At 42.1% G+C, this 23,892-nt stretch overlaps 1 protein-coding gene across 1 annotated transcript in view; it reads right to left on the bottom strand.

Moving 5' to 3' along the window:
- The window catches only part of LOC132860330 (synaptic vesicle glycoprotein 2C), a 37,167-nt gene that overhangs the window by 7,876 nt on the left and 5,399 nt on the right, over positions 1-23,892 (bottom strand). Inside the window, exons 2-9 of the mRNA XM_060891499.1 lie at positions 19,352-20,080; positions 10,514-10,694; positions 8,555-8,706; positions 4,798-4,931; positions 4,615-4,704; positions 3,187-3,297; positions 2,754-2,842; positions 226-390 (exon numbers count right to left, since the gene is read on the bottom strand). Coding sequence (XP_060747482.1) covers positions 226-390; positions 2,754-2,842; positions 3,187-3,297; positions 4,615-4,704; positions 4,798-4,931; positions 8,555-8,706; positions 10,514-10,694; positions 19,352-19,940 — 1,511 coding nt within the window. The 5' untranslated portion in view covers positions 19,941-20,080. The remainder of the gene's footprint in view (positions 1-225; positions 391-2,753; positions 2,843-3,186; positions 3,298-4,614; positions 4,705-4,797; positions 4,932-8,554; positions 8,707-10,513; positions 10,695-19,351; positions 20,081-23,892) is intronic.

The following is a 23,892-nucleotide window of genomic DNA, read 5'->3' as shown; positions in this document are numbered from 1 at the left end:
ACAAAGGGTGCCAATATTTTTCAGAGGTTACTGCAACTTCCCTCTGTTTCTCAGTGTAGTGCTTAATATAAAATACAGGGTTTTTTATTCATAATGTAACAGTTACTGAAATAATATAAATAAATTTTTAACATATAAAATGTTAGCTATGTTTTCGTGTCTTTCCTCATTCTTATGGCTGAGTGGAGAGAGTCTGGATGAGTTTGGATGATGATTCCGTCTCACCTGTCGTTGATGAAGGACCCGTTGGAGTGCACCTGGTTCTCTAGAGTGAAGTTAAAAGTAAAATCTTCGATGCGTTCGTTGTTGTGGGTTTTCACTCTCGCTGCGTATTCGTCCGCTTGAAGGTGCTTTATGACGTCAGGAAACCACACCGAAAGACCGTAGTATCTACACACAGGATTTTACATGACAGGAAATGACATCACGTTAAGAGAAGATGATTGGATAGAACATGTGTACTATGTGTGTATTTGTATTTCAGTGGTCCTTAATGATTATAGGTTTCTAAGTAAGTTATATTTGGGAACGTGGAAATATTGCTTGCTAATATTTTTTGCTAAGCCGTGAATACTGCAAGCTTAGAAAGTAAAAAGAAGTGTAGTTGTGCTGTCATACAGAAAAGAGAAAAGAAAAGAAGAGAAGAGAGAAAGAATGATGATGCTCCTCTACAGTCCACCTACTCCAGCGCTGCCTGACAGGTTTAGTGCATGTTTTACATCTAGAGAGAGAGAGATGTGTTGGTCTCTCCCTTTTAGTGGGTGGATAAATACACACACACACACACACACACACACACACACACACACACACACACACACACACACACACACACACACACACACACACACAGGGGAAGATTAAGGATAACAAAACCTTTTGTTATTTGTTTTGTTATCCTTAATCTTTCCCTGTGTGTGTGTGTGTGTGTGTGTGTGTGTGTGTGTACAAGAACAAATGCTTGGGGGTAGAAGAGGGTATTCAATTTCAGCAAACAGAGAAAAAAATTATTCAATGACAGTGTTACGTTAGCTAACATTTAGCTAGCTAACAAACTAAACAATAGCTGAAAAACAAACATGTAGTTAGCTAAGGTTACTCAAGTTTGCCAGCTAAGAGTTTTGATGAGGTAGCTAACATTGTTAAAGTTTGCTAGTGAGTGTGTGTGTGTTGTTACATAATTATATTTGGAATTACATAAACTTGGCCAGTCCTTGAGCCAGTTAACTAACACTACAGAAGTATGGTAATTACAGATGGCTCTGTCCCCCTGGTGCAGCTCCGCCTCCAGGCCCATCCACACAATGGCTATGATGACAACAGTAATTACGCTGATGTTGGGCCGTCTTACGCAGCTCCACCTCTGGGCCTGTCCACGTTAACGACAGCTACCATTAGCGCAGCAATTACATGAGGACAGCACCTCATTACATTGCCACAGACACACCATCACAGTGTGTTTATTTGTGAGAAAAAGCATGAGTGTGTTTAAGAAAGTGAGAAAGGTCATATCTCATTTTCTATTTGGTCAAAGAACAGTGATAAAAACAATAGAACAGAGGAAAGATGTGTATCTACATGAACTAGGAAAAATTTCCAACCATCAAAGTTTTATTTCTACAGTCAAAAAGTAAAGATTTTCACAAATATTCTGTCAGAAATTGTTTATTTTTGTTAGCTAGTGTTAGAACGGAAGACGCGTAACAGTGGCTAGTAAGGTAGTGTTAGCAGTGAACGTTTATGACACAGAAATGTCAGGTTAGCTCATGCTAGCTAGTGCGCTAGTATTGCAGTATAATTACACAGCAAATTCTGGCCTTTGAAAAACTCTCTGTGAGTTTATTTTAACTACATTTGAGTGTACATGTGTGACCATCGAATATACTCAAACACAATGTTAAACTCTTTTATGGGCGTTAATCTTTAAGCTATTTTCAGGAGTTAAAACTAAACTCCTGTGGTGTTCAAATTCTACTTACATATAGAGTTAAATTTAACACCTAACTATAGTTTATTTAAATAATAACCCTTTTATAGTCTTAAAAAATCTAAAACTCTAAAATGGTTTCAGATGAAAATATATATTTTATAATACATCTACAGCATTTGGTAAAAACCTTCATCCAGAGTGAATTAGATTTATACAATTGATCAATTAAGGGGTTAAGGGCCTTGCTCAGGGGCCCAGAAGAGGCAGCTTGGTGGGCCCAAACTTACAACCTACTGATTATTAGGCCAACACCTTAACTACTGATCCACTTTTTCCAAACAAGTTCAGGATTCTCTGAAAATCCCTCATAGCATAAAAAAAGTTTATGAAGTTTATGACAAGAAGCTTTCCAGAAATCCTGTCAAATTAGCTTATGCTAGCTACCTGACAATGAAAATGTTCAATACACATGGATATGACTCATAAATCCTGTCAGGTTAGCTTGTGTTAGCTAGCTGTTTAGGGCTAGCAGTGAAGATTATAAACATGAATCTGACTAAAAATCTTCTCAGATTACCTCATGGTAGCTACAGTAGCAGGACAGAAAGCTGTGAAATTACAAACACATATATATGAGGTAAAAAAAATCCTAACAGAACAATTTAATCACATTTCACAGTGCGAACAGCAATCACTTTCTTATTACTTCTTCTTCGTACTTGAAGATGTCCAAAAGCTACAGTAAAGATGCGATTGTGTGAAGGTGTGGGTGAGAGCCGTAAGAAGAAGAAGAAGAAGAAGAAGAAGAAGAAGTGTTTCTTACCCAAAGGACAGAGAGAACCACACTATAGCCAGCTTCACAGTGTTGTCTTTCACAGGGTAATCCCAACACTTTAGGAATGTTAGCCAAATCTGTGAAACACACACATACACACACACACACACAGACACACACACACAAATACATCAATTACATCTGCGCTAAAGCTACATTATTTCATAGCACAGACAAATTACTTCACGGTCTTCGAATTTGATAAACCTGTACTAAATCTGCTCTGTGACAGACTAGCATCCCGTCTAGACTGTATTCCCGCCGCGTTCCTGGGATAAGCGATGGACCTAAACGCAACCCTAAGGATGATGAACTTTTTACTGAAGATGAGTAAAAGAATAAAGATAAAGCCGACAGCCGAACTGGTGTAAGTGTACAAGGGGAAGATGTGTGTATACTTTATAACAAGGTGTGGACTCACTCCGCGGAATTCACTCCTGATTCGGAAGAGGACTTTAGCCACAGGGTTCGCCGACTCGGACTGCATCTCAACAAACTCGTCCAACTGCTTAGGGATTTTTATACGGTTCACCTGCAGGGGGCGACACAGAGTTACACACTCACACTAACAAAACAGTACCAAGCCTTTTTTTATCACGATCACATTGCGTTGAAGAACCTTATAAACATGCATCTTGGAATTTTATTCGAAGAGCAAAATTGGGAATAGTAATAACAAGGCATAAATTTCTAAACTTCAACAGAGGTGACGGTGAGAATGAGAAAGTGTTGCAATCTATTTGTATCTCAGTGCCTTTTTACACCTGGTCACTTTTTCTCTGATCTGATAGCTATCCGATTTGTTAAAACTGTTCCATTTACATTAGGCCACATAAATGCGTCTTGGAGAATCGGATATCGATCCAATCTTTCTACTCCCGCCCAAAATGCAAATATATTTTACCTCATTTCCGTTTGTGGCGTGATGCACGACTGTGAGACTCACCTGCGAGTGACGTACTTCCGTTTGCGAGGAGTATAGCGCTGACGTATGTGGCTTGAACAACCACATTCATTTACACCTGAAATGCGTCCCAGACCACCTCCTGAAGTGGTTTGAACGATCAGAATTATATCCGTCTTGAAAACGTTTCGGAGGGCATTTAGACCTGGTCATTTTACCATCGGATAGCTATCGGATCACAGAAAACGCATGAAGTGACCAGGTGTAAAAAGCCCCTGAATGTGATTAGTTTTGGGAGATTATTATCTCACTATTAACATTGAGCTAGTGTGTAGTCAGAGTTATCATCACGCTAGCTACTAATTTTAAAGTTTAGGAATGATGCTGTTGTTTATTTATCCCCAGTTAATGTTTTTTCATGTTCCTTGGTGAAGGCGGGACAAATGTTTGAAAATCTTAAATCTTAAAGTTCAAACTTTTCCACATTAACCTGAAGGAAGAATTTGATGCCGCTCTAGAACTTTTACCAGTGAATAAATTTGTACTGATGACTCATTGTGCTTTCACTTGAATAAGGAATCTGGGTACTTTGGGTAATTTAGTTACACGTCCGTAAACAAAGACAACAAACATAAACAAGGAAAACATATTATTCAGCTTTTATAAGGACCACAACTTTTATAAGGACCAAGTCCTCATAATGATAGAAAAGTGTCAAGTGTCCTCTCAATCATCCTATCCTCACAAAAAAGTTTTTTAGGGACTTTTGTTGGAAAGTATTGTAAATAAAAGCATGTTTTAAAGCTGATATCTCCATTTAGTTAGTGAGATCTGGAAGCAGCAGATAATTCATTTGCTGCAGTAATAAATATTCTTGTAGAAGGTCCTCAATAAGATAAATAAAAATAAAACAGTATGTGTGTATAGGGTCTATATAATACTCACAGTAAAAACTTTCTCTGGCTCTCCTCGAGCACGCATGTTGGTGTCATGGATCTGTTTCAACACCATCCAAGCCTCATCGTGTTTCCCCGTCTAAGTACGGAAAGAATCATACACAGACGACATAAAAAAACACACCTGTAATAAAAAAAATGTATAAAACTGTGCATTTCACTCACAGCTTACCTCCAGCAAGAAGCGTGGACTTTCTGGCGTGAAGGTAAGTGAGACGACGGCGCAGACGCACGGGAGAGCGCAGACAACCACAAATACTCTCCAGCTGTGGAACTGATACGCTGAGCCCATGCTGAAGCTCCAGCCTGCAAAATTGTAAGCAAGGATGCTAATTTGCAAGTGAGCTAGTGTGGAATTATCATAGTATTAAATAGCATGAATTATGCTAGTATGAAAGAAAGCAATTAAGATATTGTGCTAGTATTCTATAATAAAGTGCTGGTATATAAACTGATTTTGATAGTTTGTAAGTGTGCTAGAATTCTTGTATACACACACATTCTAGCACACACACACGCACACACACACACACACAGACACACGGGTCTGAGAGGCAGAACAATGTGTAATTCCAGAGTCTAGCATCATTATAACTAGCAACTACTAGCATAACAAACTAGCATCATTATATGCAGATTAGCAAAATAACTAATTAGGTAGTAAACAGAGTCGCATATGAACCAGGATGATGCTAACCCACAGAATTAGCATTATTATAAACAGACTAGTAAAGGAATTAACACTGAAAACAAAGCTAACACAAAAACTAGCATTATAGTCAACAGGACAACAAGCTGCTCAATAAAAATATATATATTTTTAAGTTAAGTGTAAAGTGTCTGACAGTGAAAAAGGTGTGAAGTTTATTTGATATGCATCCTGGATGTATGGAATGAATATATGGTAGCATAACAAAAATTTAAATTTTTCCACTTTGACCGATATTGTAAACTGAATACAAACTTGATCATAATTCTGCAGTAAAGATCTTTTTTTTTTTTTTACATCACTGCAAAAAACACTCTTTCTCTTCCTGAAGTCTTATACTTCCCACCAAAGCTGAAAGTCTGGATCATTATCTGGCAGCTCAGCCTCTCTTTACCTACAGAGACTGAAGAGACGGACACTTATTCTTCAAAGATAATGTCTCCATCCTCTAGGCCGGATCAGTATCTGCCAGCATTGCTATCTCTGAGGGTCAGCTTAAATAAGTCAGGGTCATTAGTGAGCTGTGATGTGTTCATTACACCCTGAAGCTCATTTTCTGGCAGGATTGTAAGAGTTTAGGAGAGCTATAAAAAATGTTTTGTATGTCTGAACTATACAAACTGTAATAGAAATCATGAAGTTTAATGAATTTTTTTCATATTATTTTTCATATTCTTAACATTTTTGTCTTGTTTTTTTGTCAGTCTTATTTTTTATTATCTCCTAGTTTAAGTAGGTTTTCAAAAAATAAATAAATTATATATATATATATATATATATATATATATATATATATATATATATATATATATATATATAATTTTATAATTTTAGTGTTTTAAGTGATTTTTAGTATTATTTTATTTATTATAGTGATAAAAATAATAGCTTTTATTGAATTTACAGTAGATTTCAATTCAATTCATGTTAAATCTAATGTTATAATCAACTTATAATGTGTGTGTGTTCTCTATTTGCCATACTTAACACATTGAGTATGTGTGTGTGTGTGTGTGTGTGTGTGTGTAGCTGCAGCTGTAGAGGATCTCATTATATGGATTAGGAGTATAATAGATTTGAGTGTACGGCTGGCTGCCTCGACTGCCACACACACACACATACACACACACGTGCGTGCGCGCACACACACACAAGATTAATCCGCATACACATTTACAGTATATTACACATCACTGAAGCAGCAGAGGCTTCTAAACTGAAAACAATGCAGCGTAGCACAATGCAATATAATGGAGAAACAGAGACTCCACATAACACAAAATGCACTAATATATGTGCATACCAATCAAAACAGTAAGTATAAAGCACACACACACACACACACACAAGCATATACCATCAGCACTTCTCCCTCCCCAACCCCACAGATGTGGAAGCATTGCGGCAGAACCACATTTACACATACACACACACACACACACACACACACACCAGTACCTCCGAACAGGGTGTTAAAATCGAGACAGGCCAATCAATTGACCTCATTTACGAGTACAGTCGTTCACCAGACACAGTGAAAAGGGAAGGGAGGAAAGAGGGATGTCATGGAGGAGAGAAGAAGCGGCTGGGGTTTTTGTTAAGAAATCAGTTATGAAATAAGGTCAGGGTGAAATTTACTCACTGAGAGAAAACAAACAACTATTACTTTATTTAGTTTATGAGCTAAAGCTAAAACTAGCTGAATGACTGATTTTTAGATTTGCTGTGATGAATACTGTATGAAATAAAAAATAATTAAATATTTAAATATGAAAAATAGGGGCACGGTGGCTTAGTGGTTAGCACGTTCGCCTCACACCTCCAGGGTTGGGGGCTCAATTCCCGCCTCAGGGTTGGGGGTTCGATTCCCGCCTCCACCTTGTGTGTGTGGAGTTTGCATGTTCTCCCCGTGCCTCGGGGGTTTCCTCCGGGTACTCCGGTTTCCTCCCCCGGTCCAAAGACATGCATGGTAGGTTGATTGGCATCTCTGGAAAATTGTCCGTAGTGTGTGAGTGTGTGAGTGAATGAGTGTGTGTGTGTGTGCCCTGCGATGGCTTGGCACTCCGTCCAGGGTGTATCCTGCCTTGATGCCCGATGACGCCTGAGATAGGCACAGGCTCCCCGTGACCCGAGGTAGTTCGGATAAGCGGTAGAAAGTGAATGAATGAATGAATATGAAAAATATATAATATATAATTAATTTCATAATAATAATAATAATAATAATAATAATAATAATAATAAAAAGAACCCTTTAACATGAATTTAAAGAAGCCTGTTGTAGATCTACATACAGAAGCATTCTGCGGTTCCATATATGAAGCAAGCAATAGAACTGTTTTAGGTTCTGTGTAGAACCGGTCGTTATGAGTGTGCAGGAATATTCTGTGTCACACTCATTCACACCCATTGGCAAGTTCTTGGCTAATGAAAGGAAACCAGAGAAGATGTGAAACATGTGAAGAACACGCCACACTCTGCACCTTTATTTATCCATCTTTTCCTCCACTATCCTTGTATTTGCTTCCCTGTTCCCCCCTGCAATCTCCCTTTTTTTTTTAATTTTTACCCACTTCTAATGCTCCTCTCACTCTCACTTTTCTCGCCCCCTCCTTTTTTCCGCACCTCTCTGCATTCACTTTCATTCGCTATTGTGTGCCTTCATCCTTTAAATATCCTTAACGCAGCCTACATTAATCATTTTCACCCACCCTCTCCCTCCAGTTCTTCTCTCCACGCTCCCTCGCTTCCATTCCTACCCTCAAACGACCTCTGCTCCTCTCCTTTTGTTCCAGATATCGCCCTAATGCCGCTATATCCCTCGTTCTTTCCCCTGTCTCTTGGATTCTATAGCCGTAATCCTCCGTTTTACACGCATTAAGGAATAAGGAGTACACGGACCTCGTTAACATTCAGACATTATAAGTAGCAATTTTCTGGCGAAGTACAAATTTAATTATACCATGGTGTGATTATTTAATATCAATAGCACGCATGTATCCACTGCATGAACAGTTATTTTCTTGAGTGTCAGGTGTAAGCCCCGCCCCAAATTCTTTCTGCTTAGCAAGAACTACCAATACTTACGTTCTTACCACTCTGTAGGTGATGTTAACGTACATGCATTTTACATGTTGAAACGCCATGACACACATGGCGTTTGTATATTTATCTAATGAGCAATGCTGCTCCCTGATTGGCTGTAGCTGCCATCACTCACCGTAGTGTGGGATGATGGCCCAGGCCATAGCTGAAGCATAGATGCCACCTATCATCCAGAACATGCAGAGCCAGCTCAGGTGCTCACCGCGCTTCTCCCTCGCCAGGAACTCGGCGAAGTACGAGAACACAATAGGCACGGCCCCGCCGATCCTGCAGAGGAACATGGGTAAGCAAGGAAGAGAAACAATTTCTACGTGCTTGGAGTTTCTAGCTGTACAGTGATTTGGGCTTTGAAGCAAGTGGTACGTAATAAGTATGAATTTACTAACAGGAAGTGCAAACGTGTCTTGCATCTTCTTTCAATTCGCTGTTAATTCAGAGGGCTAGCATTAGCATTAGCCCTGGATTAAGCTAAGACCCTTTTTTATATGGTGCGATATTGTATCATTTCCTTCAAAAGAATCCATGCCCAAAACTAAAAGATCTTCATCCCAAGAAAAATAAAATGCACACGTTTTCACTTCATGCTTCCTGATCCTCCACAAGTATTTCGTACCTGTTTGATTGACAGCTCCTACTGTTCTAGTCCTAATGTTTTGAAACATCTACACTGCAGCCTTTTTTTGTGAGCAGCATTTCTGAGGAAGCATAAATCAAGGATTTGGATTCAAAACCAGTACTCAGTGGTGGGGAAAAAGGGGGTGAGAGGTGGGTCTTTACATTTATGGCATTTAGCAGACACCCATATCCAGAGCAACTTACATTTTTATCTATTTTCATACAACTGAGTGTTAAGGGCTTCGCTTAGGGGCCGAGCACTGACAACTTGATTTGAACTCGACCTTTTGATCAGCAGTCCAACACCTTAGACACTACCACATGCCCTTCAGCGTGATGTGTGATGTGTTAAAAGCTTCAAACGAAGATAACGAATACAATTTCTGTCATGATTTGAGAAGTAATATGGCACCTCGATTTAATCGGCGTTCACCAAACAAAATCTATTTCAGGATGACTTCTGACCCCCGGCGGTTAAATATGACCTCACGGACACTTAGGGATAGTAAAGATGGAAGATGGAGGATGGAGAGAGACAGTGGGGGAAGCAGCACTGCTGAAAATCAGCACTCCACAAGGACAAAGCAGAGGCTGTTCATTCAATTTGCAATAAAACCCACTGCTGTACTTATCTTACTGCAATCCCCCACTCTCTCTTTCTCTCTCTCTCTCTCTCTCTTTGCTGCAAAGTCACCAGGCTGGTTGAACCTCCTGGCACTGACCCATAACTTAAATGAGGATTGATGTTAAAAGAAAGAGAGAGAGAGAGCGAGAGAGAGAGAGAGAGCAAAAGAAAAATGGGGAAAAAGAGTGTGTGTGGTCTGGAGAAAAGTGTGTGTCACTCACATTGGAGTCATTATCTCAGTATGGAGCCAGACTGAATGTTCCAAAAGACCTGGCGAGACTCTGAGAGAGAGAAAGAGTGTGTATGTGTGTGTCTTTGTTTGTGTGTACTCTTAAGTACCCAGACCCCATAGCGAGACAAAAGGACCTCGCTACCAGCCTGAGGTCAAATTGAGTTCAGACCCCTGTTGAAGCCCAATCAAACAAAAAACTGCTCCCTGGGTCGCTGTAAAGAGCACTTCAAAAATAAAAACAGCTCTGGATGTGGATAATTAAAGAGTGCTCAACCCAGCGGAAATCACAGCTGATTTCATCCTGCTGAAAAATAAAACCGCACCTTAGATACAGTATATACTGTAAATAAAAAAAGCAAAACGTACACATAGTACACAAAATGCTTTCTAACACCCAAAAGGCAAAAGTTAACATTTTCCTCGATAACCATTTAATTGTAAGAATAACACAATAGTAAAAACTTTTTTTGTGTGCACTTGCAAGTACAAGTGGAGGGTACACAAATAGATCAAATTAAGGACCACCTGCAATTGCCCTAATTTGGGCAATAGCTAATTTTTTTCATTAAATTCTCAAGGTGGCTGAACTCAAAGACACTCACCCAAATCCCGAGAGCATCCTGCAGAACAGGAACGTGCTGTAGCCCTGCACGAACGAGGACAAGAAGGCGAAGAATCCGTTCACGGACATACACACCAACAAACACTGCCTCCGGCCCACTTTATCTGACAAACCGCCCCAGAAAAATGCTCCCACCATCATCCCCAGGTACACAATACTACCTGTGAAGGAGAGAGAGAGAGAGAGAGAGAGAGAGAGAGAGAGAGAGAGAGAGAGAGAGAGAGAGAGAGAACAGAAAGAGAAAACTGTTTAGCAAGTTGAAATAATCATTGTTATATATTAAAATACATGACAAAGTGTCTAGGCCTTCTTTATTAGGCCTAATAGTGTGGCCACACCTTTTGTATTTGGCGTGGCAGACACTCTGGCCACGCCTCGTTCATTAGAATTGCCAGACAATTTGGTCACGCCTCCTTAATTAGGACTGCTGAACAATGTGGCCACGCCTCCTTTTTAGGACGGCCAAACAATGTGACCACACCTCCTTCACTTGGGGTAACAGAGAGACCATGCTTCCTGCACCATGGTGGACAGAAAGACCAAGCCTCTTTCACTTGGTCTGACAGAAACCACACCTCTATCATTAGCTCACTTCCATATCAACATGATATATCACACCTCCTTCACTTGCAGTGACAGAGAGACCACACCTACTTTGTTAAGGCTGATAGAGAGACCACACCTACTTTGTTAAGGCTGACAGAGACCACACCTACTTTGTTAGGACTGACAGAGAGACCACACCTACTTTGTTAGGACTGACAGAGAGACCACACCTACTTTGTTAGGACTGACAGAGAGACCACACCTACTTTATTAAGACTGACAGCGAGACCACACCTCCTTCACTTGGTCTGACAGAGACCACACCTCCATCATTAGCTCACTTCCATATCAACATGATATATCACACCTCCTTCACTTGCAGTGACAGAGAGACCACACCTACTTTGTTAAGGCTGACAGAGAGACCACACCTACTTTGTTAAGGCTGACAGAGACCACACCTACTTTGTTAGGACTGACAGAGAGACCACACCTACTTTGTTAGGACTGACAGAGAGACCACACCTACTTTGTTAGGACTGACAGAGAGACCACACCTACTTTATTAAGACTGACAGCGAGACCACACCTCCTTCACTTGGTCTGACAGAGACCACACCTCCATCATTAGCTCACTTCCATATCAACATGATATATCACACCTCCTTCACTTGCAGTGACAGAGAGACCACACCTACTTTGTTAAGGCTGACAGAGAGACCACACCTACTTTGTTAGGACTGACAGAGAGACCACACCTACTTTGTTAGGACTGACAGAGAGACCACACCTACTTTGTTAGGACTGACAGAGAGACCACACCTACTTTATTAAGACTGACAGCGAGACCACACCTCCTTCACTTGGTCTGACAGAGACCACACCTCCATCATTAGCTCACTTCCATATCAACATGATATATCACACCTCCTTCACTTGCAGTGACAGAGAGACCACACCTACTTTGTTAAGACTGACAGAGAGACCACACCTCCTTCACTTGGTCTGACAGAGACCACACCTACTTTGTTAGGACTGACAAAGAGACCATGTCTACTTCGTTAGAACTGACAGCGAGACCATTCCTCCTTCACACTGACTGACAGAGAGACCACACCTTCTTCATTATGACTGAAAGAGAGAGACCAGAAGTCCTACATTAGGATTGACAGAGAGTCCACGCCTCTTTCACTTCTCCAGACATCCATCCTCTTTTTGTTCCCTTTACCATCTCAGTACAAGAGCTCATATTGGATTTGTATCTGTTCAGAACATCTATTATCTGTTCATTATAAATAATGTATTCGTATCTGATGATATCCCTAGTGGAATCACGGTGCATGAACAAAACAGATGTCGCTTTTCACGCCTTTTAATTGTCTTAGTGCTCAGTGGGAATAAGCAAGCTGATGCAGCATCTCCTCCGGTCCAGTACATACATTAGAAAGACCTGATACGCACTCACATTGAAGCTGTCCCCAATGTGATGTGTTGGTATTACTTGTGCTGATTCTAATCCTGATGATATATAAAGTTCACTGACAGAGAGACGACTTTTCAATCCGATCTTTTCTCTGTTGATGCTGGATCCTGTTCCTCTGAGGCTCCCTTTAACCGAACGGCCTGCATTGTGTGTTTCAGATTCACTTTCAGTTCCACATTCTGGGTAACGTGATTGGCTGAGAATTTTCCAATCATTAACTTTCCAATCAAACACCAAAAACACCCTTATTTAATTAACTGCCTTAATTTGAGGAACGTCTCAGATTTCATTATGGATTAATAACTGAGGTTCATGGATGTGAGTCGCTGCTCATTGTGTTGAGTCTGTGTTTCACCTGCTGTTCTCTAATCCACTCGAGTTAGTAGAAAGGGATAGGATGATCAGCTATTCAGCACACACACACACACACACACATACACACACACACACACACACACGATAAACCCGTTCTACGCTCCCCATCCAAGATGCTAATAAAAATGCTAATTTGTGCTAAAGAAGCGAGGAACGACCGTTTGTTGTCCACTTCCTGCACACTCAGATCTCTCTGGCTCTCACTGTGCTCTCGTAATGTTCTGATGCTTTCTGAACCCTCTCTGATTGGAGCTGATATGCAGAAAGCCGTCTGTGTTATCTGCTCCTGCAGGCATGATGGGGAAAGGCAGGTGATTCATTACAGGCTGACAAAGAGAGAGTGCAGCTCTGCTACGCACACATACACACACACAATCCCCAACACCACTGCTAGAGCTAAACGATCCATCAGAGAAATGTTGCTCCAACCCTCTAATGCCCGAGATAATCTACTGAAACTGAGAAACCACATACTCAATGCTCTGTAGTATTAATTCAGCTGAGCTAGCTAACGGCTAACACACTTAAAAGGACAAGTACAATTTTCTTCTCCTGGACGTAAACTCAAGAGTGGAGTCATGCTAGCAGTTTGATCAAAAGTTTATCCACAACATCAAAAAAGGTGGTTTATTAATGATCAAGCTAACAGCTAGCATGTGTAATTAATGTCCCTGGTAATATTAACATCAATAATAGTGTCAATATTAGCACATACCATCCTTTAACTTCCCTGTGGAAAGGAATTTCTGTTCCAGTCCATAAGCTAAGAATTCTGCAGACTGGTACAGCTATTAGCATCCTGCTGATGTATAAGTGATGTAGTTATACAGACTCAATGAAGTGTACGAAATGTAACGCAGAAGGAGAGAGGAGAGCGATCTGAGAGGTCAAGCTCAGGTTAATGCTCCTGTTTGGCAGACTTTCTGTTGTGTGTCCTGTTCTGGATCTTTGGTACGATTTCTTCTTTTCATTAAATAAAAGAACAATTAAACAATCATTAAGAGTTTTAAAACTGTGTCTTGTTTAAAATACCCAGGAACGATCCTAAGTCCTGTTGATGAAGTGGAAATTACAAGTACATCATGTTCTTTCTCTGTTCCTTCACTGGAACATTAGGCATTTAGGCCACGCCCCTTCAGTAAAACTGACTGGCATTTTGGCCACACCTTCACTGAAACTGACAAACATTTAGGCCACACCTCCTTCACTGAAACTGACAAACATTTAGGCCACACCTCCTTCACTGAAACTGACAAGCATTTAGGCCACACCTCCTTCGCTGAAACTGACCAACATTTAGGCCACACCTCTATCACCAAAACTGACCAACATTTAGGCCACACCTCTATCACCAAAACTGACCAACATTTAGGCCACACCTCTATCACCAAAACTGACCGACATTTAGGCCACACCTCCATTACTGAAACCGAATGACATTTAGGCCACACCTCCTTCACTGAAACTGACCAACATTTAGGCCACACCTCTATCACCAAAACTGACCGACATTTAGGCCACACCTCCATTACTGAAACAGACCAACATTTAGGCCACACCTCCTTCACTGAAACTGACCAACATTTAGGCCACACCTCCATTACTGAAACAGACCGACATTTAGGCCACACCTCCTTCACTGAAACTGACCAACATTTAGGCCACACCTCCATTACTGAAACTGACCAACATTTAGGCCACACCTCCATTACTGAAACTGACCGACATTTAGGCCACACCTCCTTCACTGAAACTGACCAACATTTAGGTCACACCTCTATCACCAAACCTGACCAACATTTAGGCCACACCTCCATTACTGAAACTGACCGACATTTAGGCCACACCTCCTTCACTGAAACTGACCAACATTTAGGCCACACCTCCTTCACTGAAACTGAGCAACATTTAGGCCACACCTCCATTACTGAAACAGACCGACATTTAGGCCACACCTCCTTCACTGAAACTGACCAACATTTAGGCCACACCTCCATTACTGAAACTGACCGACATTTAGGCCACACCTCCTTCACTGAAACTGACCAACATTTAGGCCACACCTCCATTACTGAAACAGACCGACATTTAGGCCACACCTCCTTCACTGAAACTGACCAACATTTAGGTCACACCTCTATCACCAAACCTGACCAACATTTAGGCCACACCTCCATTACTGAAACTGACCGACATTTAGGCCACACCTCCTTCACTGAAACTGACCAACATTTAGGCCACACCTCTATCACCAAAACTGACCAACATTTAGGCCACACCTCTATCACCAAAACTGACCAACATTTAGGTCACACCTCTATCACCAAAACTGACCAACATTTAGGCCACACCTCCATTACTGAAACTGACCGACATTTAGGCCACACCTCCTTCACTGAAACTGACCAACATTTAGGTCACACCTCTATCACCAAAACTGACCAACATTTAGGCCACACCTCCTTCACCGAAACAGACCGACATTTAGGCCACACCTCCATTACTGAAACTGACCGACATTTAGGCCACACCTCCTTCACTGATTTTTTCATGTTATTTTAATGTAAACATTTGGCAAAGATCTTAAAGGCGGTTATGTTAATACATAATGTTTCTAATACATTTCAGAATAACAGTGAAATAGGAGTCTCGGACTTCATTATTTATGAAGGTTTTGACGAGTGACATTTTGATAAGCGACATTGCTGATCTATAGAACGCTGAGTCACTCTTTTTCCTCCCCTGTTAATTCCTGGCAACAATAAAAAAGAAGCTGTTTTTTTGTTACACCTCACCAGGTCTATGAGAAGCTCTATTTATTAATTAAACTCAGCTCAGCATGTGTAATTAGCTCCCGCTACAAAAAAAAACATTCCCTGACATCTATAGAGTCTCCTCGGATTACGACTCGACGGCAGACGGAAACATTTCACAGACTCTCTGCGAATCCCTCGGCTCACGCCGGTCCCTCTAGAGTCAAAAGAGAACGATTGCACCACAAAGTCATTAAAAAGGAACAACACAGGTACATTTTATTCCCTAATACACGACCGCTGTCGGAGTTTTCCCGAGGCGCCTTACCGTACAATTTTGTAGCTTAAATGAGTTATAGCGGTACGCTACGTTCACTTTTTTTAGATTGGCTAATGGTACAAAATCTCTACTCTTGTGGGAGTACCCTGGCGAATAAAAGGCTTGGACCTGCAAAGGTACCTATTTTCTGGGACTGTAGCTGACTCAGTGGTTCTAGAAACTAAACGATGTTTTAATGTAACGTGAGCCATTGTGACTGTGCTTCATTTTTACTCCACTTTTACAGATCCACTAGGACGTCCTTAACACCAAACTCCTTCACCAAAACTGACCAACATTTAGGCCACACCTCCTTCACCAAAACTGACCAACATTTAGGCCACACCTCCTTCACCAAAACTGACCAACATTTAGGCCACACGTCTATCACCAAAACTGACCGACATTTAGGCCACACCTCCTTCACCAAAACTGACCAACATTTAGGCCACACCTCTATCACCAAAACTGACCAACATTTAGGCCACACCTCTATCACCAAAACTGACCGACATTTAGGCCACACCTCCTTCACTGAAACTGAACGACATTTAGGCCACACCTCCTTCGCTGAAACTGACCAACATTTAGGTCACACCTCTATCACCAAAACTGACCGACATTTAGGCCACACCTCTATCACCAAAACTGACCGACATTTAGGCCACACCTCCTTCACTGAAACTGAACGACATTTAGGCCACACCTCCTTCACTGAAACTGACCGACATTTAGGCCACACCTCCATTACTGAAACTGAATGACATTTAGGTCACACCTCCTTCACCAAAACTGACCAACATTTAGGCCACACCTCCTTCACTGAAACTGACCGACACAAACTGACCGGCGTGAGCCGAGCCGACGTCCTTAACACATTGGGGGAATCTAATCTAAGCGAGGGGGGCACGGTGGCTTAGTGGTTAGCACGTTCGCCTCACACCTCCAGGGTTGGGGGTTCGATTCCCGCCTCCGCCTTGTGTGTGTGGAGTTTGCATGTTCTCCCCGTGCCTCGGGGGTTTCCTCCGGGTACTCCGGTTTCCTCCCCCGGTCCAAAGACATGCATGGTAGGTTGATTGGCATCTCTGGAAAATTGTCCGTAGTGTGTGATTGTGTGAGTGAATGAGAGTGTGTGTGTGTGCCCTGCGATGGGTTGGCACTCCGTCCAGGGTGTATCCTGCCTTGATGCCCGATGACGCCTGATATAGGCACAGGCTCCCCGTGACCCGAGGTAGTTCGGATAAGCGGTAGAAAATGAATGAATGAATGAATAATCTAAGCGAGGAACTGGATTCGGATGGATCGACAAATGTAATGAATAAACATCATCACAACAGGACCACAGAGATCTCTACAGAGCGGAGGAGTAAATCTGAATGAAGTGTGGTGCCGTCACGCTACGCTGCTTCGTTGTACCTTTGACTTCCGTTCGTATGCATGCGAACGCTGAAGAACAAAAACGTGCAAGAAGTCACAGAAAGAAGTTACCAGAGTTCAGGTTTGGTTGAAGACGTGTGACCGAGAGAAGATAGATACCTTGGCGTGTGATGTCATAACCGGTTATCCTTCCATGAACGTTAATCTAAACGTCTCTATAAAAGTCCCACAAGTGAAGGAGGAGAAACGATAGCGTATTGATGTACAGCTGTGATTTGCAGCTGGACAAGCTGTCACAGCTGCTGTTATAGAAAAGACATTCTAACCAATCAGATTTGAGAATTCAGCAGCGCTGCGGTTTGAAAGAGTAAAACGAGGGGAAAAAGAGCTTGTTGTTGCTGTAAGTCAGAGTTGATGAAACGTCGTCGCAAACTGAGCCAGATGTTCTCCTCAGAGGAGCCCTAGAGCTCAGCTTTCTGATTTCATGCCCTGATGCTTTCTCTCCATCTCTCTCTCTCCCCATATCTCTCTCTCAGTCTCTCTCTTGTACTCTTTCTCTGTCTGTGTTTCCCTCTCATACTCTTTCTCTGTTGATCTGTCTATCTTTCTCTCTCTTGTATTCTTTCTGTCTGTCTCTGTCCCTTGTGATCTTTCTCTGTCTGTCTTTCTTTCTTGCTTGCTTTCTTTCTCATACACGTTCTCTCTGCCTGTCTTTCTCATGTGCTCTTTTTCTGTCTGTCTTTCTGTCTGTCTGTCTGTCTGTGTCCTACTCGTTCTCTGCTGCCTGTCTCTCTTTCTTTCTCATACACTTCCCCTCTGCCTGTCTCTCTCTTGTGCTCTTTCTCTGTCTGTCTGTCTGTCTGTCTGTCTGTCTGTCTGTCTGTCTGTCTGTCTGTTTGTCTGTCTGTCTCCTCTCTATATGTCTGTCTCCGTCTCTCTCCCACTAGAAGCACAGAACACTCACACACTCACACACTCACACTCACTTCAGCAAATCACACTCCGTGTGTGACCACACGTCTTCCCGCTGTGAACATCAGAGAAATCAAGAACAGTGCTTGGATGATTAGGGTTTGGACGGAACGATATGTTTGTATTCTGTATTCTTCTGTGACCGAGAGGGACAAAATTTTCACAACACTAATGGTTTTGCTGCACAGACACAAATGGTTCTGTTAATCTCAGGCTGTACGATAAATCTCCATCTGTCTCTTTAATATGTGTCAGAATTCAGTGTGTGTGTGTGTGTGTGTGTGTGTGTGTGTTGGGGTTTTGTAGAAGCTTCACTGCAGGCGTAAGTTTTATGTTTACAAAAAGAACATTGAATGAAAAGATTTTTAATTCCCAAGCTCAACAATTCAGTTTATTAGATAATAAAATAAAGACCTGCAGGCTTCGATTTGAGAGAGGATGCAATGAGACGTTGGAACAAGGTGCACGGATGTCACACACACACACACACACACATACACACACCACATACAGACACACACACAATCCATGCCCAATATAACACTACCCACTCATGTACTCATACTGTACCTGGTGCCATGACAACATCCTTCCCAATGAGATTACTGAACACACACACAGACACACAGACACACACACACACACACACACACACACACACACACATACTGTAGCCCTGTATGTTCTGTAATTTTACATAATGGTCGTGGACACAAACAGGAACTGTTTCAGGAACTTTGTAATTCATTTTTTAAAAGAGACCCTGAATTATTTTTAATGAACCTCAGTAGAAGCTGTTATTGTTCCTAAATGTTTGTCTAAGCAAATTCTTCTAAATAAATTGGAGAAAACTACTGAGATAAGTGAGACGATACACTGACGAAACACCTGAAAATGCAAATGTTCTGTTCTTCTATGCAGGTTTGCATAAGAGATAATGTGTTTCAGTTACTGTGTGTGTGTGTGTGTGTGTGCTTATGACCTCGCACTTACCCAGCCATCCTGCCCCAGAGTTGGGCACACACATGTCCGTCTCGGCACTAGGCAACACAAACCCAACAACGAACACCTCCACTCCGTCGGACATGAGCGCCAACCCCAGCACGAAGAAGAGCTGCCACTGGAATCGTCCATGTCCACACTCTTGGATGATCAGCTCGTACTGCTGTGCTAGCTCCTCCTCCTCAGCCTCTCGCTCTTTCTCCAGCTGTTTCCTGTCCTTCATTCCGTCTGTAACCGGCCGACCGAGTGCTACCTGTCCGTCCCCTGCTCCGGGCACGCCCTGGTACTCTCCCTCGTAGATCTCGTCTTCATCGTCATGGCCTTCGGTGGCATCGCTGGATCCTTCGTCGTCCTCGTGTTGCTGCGCCTGACCGTCCTGGTAGTATAAACGGTCATCGTCTCCGCCTTCATCATCCTCGTCATTTTCAAAACGGTGGTACGTGCGACCCAAGTACTCGTCTGATGCGCGGTCTATGGCTTTGTTGACTTTTTTGACAGCGTGACGCTTGGCTTCTTTGGCAATGTCTCGAGCACCACGGGCCAGAGTAGTTCTCTCTCTGTATGCGTTCTCTGTATCCATTTTTACTTCACTTTAAAATGTCTCAAATGTGTCGCAAAAGTTTGCGGCGCTCAGTTCGCGATGTTAAGCTTGACGTCCTGTTTACTTGAACTCGAGAACTTGTAGGTTAGATCCATCCATAAAAAAGGTGGAGATACACTCTGAGAAGGAGACAAAAAGAAACAGATCAGGACATTAATAAAATGAAGAAACCCATATGACTTTGGAGAAAACTGTCTTCATCGTGGTGATCTGAGACTAGCTCAAGGGACGTGGACTGACGGAACAAACGAGGAGCTGAACGGTATTTTACAGCACCAGATAAAAAAGGAAATAATAACTTGATTCTATCTTTCCAAACATGGATCTTTTGCAGACAATCACAAGCGCTCTTTCGTGTATGAAAAATATTTAGCTGACGGAAGGCCATCAGACCAGAGACTAGCTACAGTACAGGGCTACAGATATAAACTCAGAAAGGTCACAGAGTTTAATAGATGGACAGAAAAGTGTGTGTTTATCATCCAGATCTGTTCAGAGTATGTGACACTAGTCCAAATTGTCTTGTCTTTAATTTCTAGCCATAAGCAATAAATTAGCGAATGATTTAGCGTTATAAGGTAACGTTTGTCAGCATTTATGATCAGACAAGTCAACCTTTACAATTTTGACCTTTTTTTTTAAAGTGGGGTGAAAGCTGCCACCCTGTTTGTGGTGCTTGTCATCCAAATCATCGCGGCAACTTTTTTAAATACTACCAGTGGAGAAGAGCAGTGGAGTTTTTTGTGAATTGTTGCAGCAGTTTGATGCGAGTCTGATGACATGGGATGTCTTGGGATGTGGTAGCTCAGTGGCTAAGGTGTTCGGGAGGTCGTGAGTTCAAATCCCAGGGCCACCAAACTGTCACTCCTGGGCCCCTGAGTAAGGCCCTTAACCTTCAATTGCTCAGCTGTATAAATGAGACAAAGGTAAGTCGCTCTGCATAAGATCATCTGCCAAATGCCGTAATTGTAAATGATGTGCGAACTCTGCTGCAGTAATCACACCTTCAGTGGCTCTAAACCTCGGCAATTGACAGCCACTCATTAAAGTCTCCACTAACGAGTTTAATGAATAATTAATATTACATTAGTTTCAGTAAAGCGTTACTTAATGAAGATTGAAAGGATATCACGTAAAATAAAATCAGGTCCATGGCCCCATTCCTAGAGTTTTTGGGTGATCCTTGGGTGATTTCTGCAATCGCAGTGCCACAATTTTTTTCATCACTCGGACGCCCCCAGACCACCCTGTTACCATGACAACCACCCAGCATGGCCGGGGCAGGAGTCCTATTTCTAATATCGTCAAGATAAAACAGGAGAGACAGGACAGACACCAGAAGATGAAAAGAAATTCAGACGGAAAAGTGGAGACATTCGAGGCGTTAAAAACCAGCAGAAGAATCGTGACAGAAAGATCCAGATATAAAGTGTCACACCGAGGCCACGACAGGTGATGTAGCTCTAAATGGTTAAAAGTTTCATCTTTGGTGCTTGTGACAGCTGAGTTTTGGAAGTCTTTTTGGAAGCGTTCTCCGTTCGTCCTACGTTTAGATAAAAACAGCAACAGTGGTCTGTATGTAATCAGTTCAAAATGTTCATACAGTTCATACAAAATGTTCAAAATAATCAACAGAGGTTTGGCGTGATAAAGAGGCATCACTCTAACATCCCCATGAAGTGCTTTACTCTTTTACAACTATTACTGTATGCTATATGCTTTTAGGACTGTTTTTATTCATCAAGGAAACAAACGGTGTATGTTTTTGTCCGATTATAGTTACGTTTAACATCCTGTTCTTACTTATAAAACTATATAGAGCTCAGAGGCCAAATCCCACTTTATTTGGGGGGCACGGTGGCTTAGTGGTTAGCACGTTCGCCTCACACCTCGAAGGGTTGGGGGTTCGATTTCCTCCCCCGGTCCAAAGACATGCATGGTAGGTTGATTGGCATCTCTGGAAAATTATCCGTAGTGTGTGAGTGTGTGAGTGAATGAGTGTGTGTGTGTGTGTGTGCCCTGTGATGGGTTGGCACTCCGTCCAGGGTGTATCCTGCCTTGATGCCCGATTACGCCTGAGATAGGCACAGGCTCCCTGTGACCCGAGGTAGTTCGGATAAGCGGTAGAAAATGAATGAATGAACGAATGTTAATAATTTCTGCTTAGTTCCAGTTTCAGGAGGCGGAGCCAAAGGAGTCGAATGATCCCCAATATTCAGGGTCCTAAAGCCAGTAGACTAAGATACTGAATGCCACATGATGACTAAGTGTGTGTGTGTGTGTGTGTGTGAGAGAGAGAGAGAGAGAGAGAGAGAGAGAGAGAGAGAGATTCTCAATTATTATTCTCAGGCTGTAAAAGTCATGTGGTACAACCCCACTCCAGTGTGTGTTTGTGTTCTCAAGCCGTGTTGTTGTCAGGGTCTGGAGGACGTCCGAACCGCCAGGCAACATAAAAAGACGGTGGCTCAAGCAAAGCTGCGCTGGTGCAATGCAGCACACGTTTACACTCAACTACACACACACAAACACAACTATACACACAGACACTAAAACAAAATAAACACAAACACACTTTGCAGACACAACAGTATAGTCAAAGACAACACAAGCATAAACACATGAAAAAGGTATAAAACAGTATACGCAGGGACACAAATGGACACAAACACAAAAATAAAATACACACAAAGACACAACAGTATACACACAATACACACTACAATATACACACACATCAATCTACACAAACGCAGATTAAATGCACAAATCAATGTACATAAACAACAATGCACATAAATACACAATGCTATACACAGGCACATCAATAAGTAAAACAATACATACCGTCACAATACACACAAAAATAATAGTGACACAAACACAAAACTGCACACAGACACAACAATACACACAAATGCAATGTACACAAACACAATAACACACACACACAAACACACACATTTTTTAAGTTTTAGAAATTCAATTACAGTGATGAAGCATCCTGCTGGGGTCAGACTCACAGATAGAGAGAGAGAGAGAGAGAGAGAGAGAGAGAGAGAGAGAGAGAGAGAGAGATCATCAGACTGAAATAGACAATAAAAGATTGAGTTTTTATTTTAATAAATCACTAAAAAATATATATTTTTGTTTTAGTGCTGTGGATTTTCTCACTCCTCCTCTCGTGACCTACTGTATTTTTCCTTCCTTTCCGTCAATTATTCCTCCTTTTCTCAAATGCTGTTCTCTGAGTAATTACCTCAGACAACCACAAACTGCCTCTCTCTCTCTCTTTCTCTCTCTCCCTCTGTCTCACTCTCTCTTTCTCTCTTTCTCTCTCTCCCTCTCTCTCTCTCTCTCTCTCTCTCTCTCTTTTTCCCTCTCTCTCTCTCAATCTCTCTCTCACCCTCTCTCTCTCTCTTTTTCCCCCTCTCTCTCTCGATCTCTCTCTCTCCCTCTCTTTTTCCCTCTCTCTCTCTCTCTCTCTCTCTCTCTCTCTCTCTCTCGATCTCTCTCTCTCCCTCTCTCTCTTTTTCCCTCTCTCGCTCTCATTCTCTCTCTCTCTCTCTCTCTCTCCCTCTGTCTCTCTCTCTCTCCCTCTGTCTCTCACTCCCCCCCTCTCTCTCCCTCTGTCTCGCTCTCTCTCTTTTTCCCTCTCTCTCTCAATCTCTCTCACTCCCTCTCTTTTTCCCTCTCTCTCTCTCGATCTCTCTCTCTCCCTCTCTTTTTCCCTCTCTCTCTCTCTCTCTCTCTCTCTCTCTCGCTCTCTCTCTTTCCCTCTCTCTCTCTCTCCCTCTCTCTCTCCCTCTCTCTTTCTCTCTCTCTCTCTCTCTCTCTCTCTCTTTCCCTCTCTCTCTCTCCAACATGATTATGTGATATTTCCCATCCATCACTCACACACTGCGCAAGACTGGATGAAAAAAAAAACTCACTA

Source organism: Tachysurus vachellii, chromosome 17, assembly GCF_030014155.1.
Source record: "Tachysurus vachellii isolate PV-2020 chromosome 17, HZAU_Pvac_v1, whole genome shotgun sequence".
In the NCBI taxonomy this organism is placed as follows: domain Eukaryota; kingdom Metazoa; phylum Chordata; class Actinopteri; order Siluriformes; family Bagridae; genus Tachysurus; species Tachysurus vachellii.
The sequence above is the reverse complement of the archived record's forward strand: the minus strand, read 5'-3'. Positions and strand labels throughout refer to the sequence as shown.